Source organism: Cebus imitator, unplaced genomic scaffold (genome assembly GCF_001604975.1).
Source record: "Cebus imitator isolate Cc_AM_T3 unplaced genomic scaffold, Cebus_imitator-1.0 Scaffold14, whole genome shotgun sequence".
NCBI lineage: Eukaryota > Metazoa > Chordata > Mammalia > Primates > Cebidae > Cebus > Cebus imitator.
The window spans coordinates 425,902-429,754 of NW_016107329.1; the positions used below are offsets into that span (position 1 = coordinate 425,902).

A 3,853-nucleotide genomic window follows, 5' to 3' on the forward strand; every position below is an offset into this window, starting at 1 on the left:
AAAAAAAAAAAAAAAAAAACTTAAAGCTGAGGCCGGGCACGGTGGCTCATGCCTGTAATCCCAGCACTTTGAGAGGCCGAGGCAGGTGGATCACAAGGTCAGGAGTTCGAGACCAGCCTGGCCAACATAGCGAAACCCCGTCTCTACTAAAAATACAAAAATTAGTCATGTGTGGTGGTGGGTGCCACCTAGCTACTCGGGAAGCTGAGGCAGGAGGATCGCTTGAACCTGGGTGGTGGAGGTTGCAGTAAGCCAAGACCACACTCCAAACCAGCAACGGAGAAAGACTCCATCTCAAAAAACAAACAAACAAAAAACACTTAAAGCTCAAATGTGAAATGCAATAAAGATCAAAAATGTTTACTATCCCTTATATAATATCAAATTTTTCCTTGACAAATGTAATTTTCTAAAATTTTAATTTTTACTTAAAAATATTTAAAGGAAACAGATTATGTTTGAAATTATACTTCTCAATAATTTCATTGAAATACAGTTTATTCCCTAGGTAACAATTCCCTAAAGATTTTCATTACATCATAATGTGTTTGTAACTTCTTGTTAGAAAAGGTGTCAGACCATATTATGAAAAAATATCTGGCACATGAAAGCAGTATAATACAACAGTTAAAAATGTAAGCTAATGAATCATACTAACTATGCTCAAATCTTACCTTTTCTATCTACTACCTGAATGTCTTTGGGCAAATTCTTAAACTCTCTGTATATCAGTGTCCTCATTTTAATAATATTTGTTTATAAAATGTTATTGGGAGAATTAAATGAGCTAATACAGGTAAAGTGCTTAGATCAGTGCTAGGCTGGGTGAACTGAACAAATTATCAGCACTACTGTTATAGGTAGAACTAGTATTATATAGGACAATAAATTGTTATATTGTAGTCTATATTTTTATTTTAGTAGGCTCTCAGTAACAAATTATTAAATAAATGCTTGCAGATAAACATTTATGCTGAAATATTTGACGTTCACTTTTTTCTTACGCTGAAATAAACAGAGCACTTTACTTAGAAAGTATTAATACAGAGTTGTAATTGCTTTTGGTTTTTATCTAAGCTCTCTTCCCAAAGATGACTAGGAGTACAGGGGTCTGGCCTTGGCAGAGGAGATCTCTTAGGGTAGGGGCTGAGAGAACTGTGTCTCTTACCAGACTTTGAGTCAGAACAAAGAGTCAAGGATGAGAAGAGAAGAAAACCAACATCTGTAAGCTGGAGAATAAAGCCACCAAAGGGAAGGCTTGGAAGCCAAGCCACTGGAGAACCAGAAGGAATGAGGGAGAGGAGAGAACGATGCATCCGGTAATAAGCCTGAAATTGTTGCCGGGACTCACCCTGGGCAAATGCTATCTCCCATAGTGACCTTCATGAGATCTGATTCCTACACACGGAAACTATTTAAAATGCAGGGGACTGGACTTGGCAGTTAATGCATTTCTTGTTTCTATTCCTGCGGCTTAGCACCAAGCATAATCAGTACTTTTATTTTAGGCTAAGACACATACTCAAAATGATATATCCTATCTTTAAAAAAGAATAGCATACATTTATGACCTTATGACCAAAACAAAAATAAAAAGCAACTCCCTTAGCAGCACAAAGATAAACATTTCAATTTCCTATCATCAACATATGTATCAGAGTACGGCAATGCGATACAATTATTAACAGAAAGACAGAACTAGAAGCTACAGCAGACACTGCATCTAATGATGTTCAGGCCCCTGAAAGATGACTTGGGAGGAAAATAAAGAAACAAATATAACAGCAAATTTCCAATCAACAAGATTGAGTTGTATCTGAAAATAAGGCATCTCTAGAAAGTGATCCTTTTTGTATTTAATGTTTTTTCTAAAGGGAGCATGGGGAATTCTAACTTGATCTTGCTGGCAATCTGCTGCATATTCATCTTGTTCTAGAGAACACAATTTGCATAATGTGGGACCCAGTTCTGTGTGTGGGAACACCCTTCAGGGAGCTCAGATTTAAGGCTCAAGAGTAAAAACAGCCAGCATTTTTGAGCTCACCATGAAGGGTATCCACAGCTCAGATCTCACTTCCCTGTGACAGGATTTCCCAATTTCACCGAAGTAAATAGATTACATTTTCTGGGAGGTCCCCTGGGGAATGTTTCTGTTTAAGATACACACAACCACATACCAACACACACACACACACACACAAAATATGTGTGTATGTTTACCTATAGATTTCTTTTGTTGGTGGTAATATTTAACAATGACAGAGTTTTAAAGAATATACATGAGAATGACATGTAAGAGCATATTTTAATGCATTTAAGACTATCAATTTTTGCTCGAGGCATAATGGAAAGAAGCACCCTTACCTAAATTTTTATTGCTTAAACCTGTGGCAGAAATAAATTCTAACTACATTACATGCATGAATGCGGCACATCTGAGTGCAAATTAGTTGTAAATAAAAAATATTTCAGAAGAGGCCATATGGCTTGAAAAGAGCTCAGCTTCCAATAAATATTACCACAAAACACAGAGACTTACAAAAAATACACATTTCAATATTACAAGTAGTTATTTCTCAGTAAAATATATAATTTAAACTCATGTTAAAAAATACACTGCTTTCTTTTCTTTTTTTAGAATTCATATTATTTCTTTAAAAAAAGAGTTTTAGGAGAAACTCTAAGAGAAGTGCATTTCTAACTAGAAATATAAAAGATTAGATTCACGTGTAAACTAGGTTGTTCTTTTTTTAATCCACTAAAAGCCCTATTTAAGACACAGTATTACGCTTCCTTTAGATATACTCATATTATTAAACATTGATGAAACAGTTTCTACAGCATTCTCTCAAAGATCAAATAGTAAGGCAAAAACTGGCAGAATCAATAGACACAGAACTTTCTTTTTGTTGTTGCTGCCATTGTTATTTGACATGCATTGAATGAATGGCCAAGATCTTTGGCATATTACTTACTGATGGGTAGAGGTAACCTTCTCCATTCATGGCTATATACAAGCCTGTTTTCACACCCTGGATGGCAACAACACGCAGTCCCACTGGTATGAGGTTGAAGAGCGCTGTGAAGGTAAACATGGTCTGTCACTAATGGGTGGGAAGAAGCAGGGCATAGTGTAATTTTTTCTTTCTGATTTATTTTATTTAAGAAATGTCATTTTGCTGATACTTTCTAAGAGGTTAAATTACTTTAACTTATCTTTTGCTTTTAAATAACTTACATTTTGCAATCAAATAACTTATATTTCGCTTTATAAGAAGTTTCTGCTGTGGGTAAAATTAGTACTTCAGCTTCAACCCTTGTTAGCAGTGTTGCTTACAGCATTCTGAAGTGATATGATAACAAGCTGAATCAAGCCTGTAATCATGCCTCTAGAAACATAGTCTCTGACACCATTAGATACCAAAAGAAATCAACTGTGTAGACTCTTCAAGAGCAGAATTTTAAAAGTCCAAGTTGAATGTTGATTCTAAACCTTCACACAGAAGGTGTGATTTGTCATTGCAATGAGGTCAGGCCAGGAATTAAACAGGTGATTCCAAAACTAAATTACTGTTGTAGAACCAACATGATATGCCAGCAAAGCCAGGAAAAGATGTGCACCTGCCAATGAGCTAAATTTAGAAAGAACTAATCAAAACTGAATGGCATGCAAATGTCAGAGAGACTACTCATTTATGTTTCCATTTTTTGTTTCTTCCCTGTTGAAAAAGCATTAAAAGCATTTTATATATTTTTGCATAGTGCAGACAGCAATGTTATAACATTAAAAACAATCTTAATATCCCTTTAACACATTTCTATGCCAGTGTTAATTGAATGTTTAGTGGGTGTT

At 35.3% G+C, this 3,853-nt stretch overlaps 1 protein-coding gene across 1 annotated transcript in view; it reads right to left on the bottom strand.

The window, feature by feature from the left end:
* Positions 1-3,853, bottom strand: part of LOC108284379 — a 100,542-nt gene that overhangs the window by 1,314 nt on the left and 95,375 nt on the right. Inside the window, exon 6 of the mRNA XM_037729355.1 lies at positions 2,976-3,079. Coding sequence (XP_037585283.1) covers positions 2,976-3,079 — 104 coding nt within the window. The remainder of the gene's footprint in view (positions 1-2,975; positions 3,080-3,853) is intronic.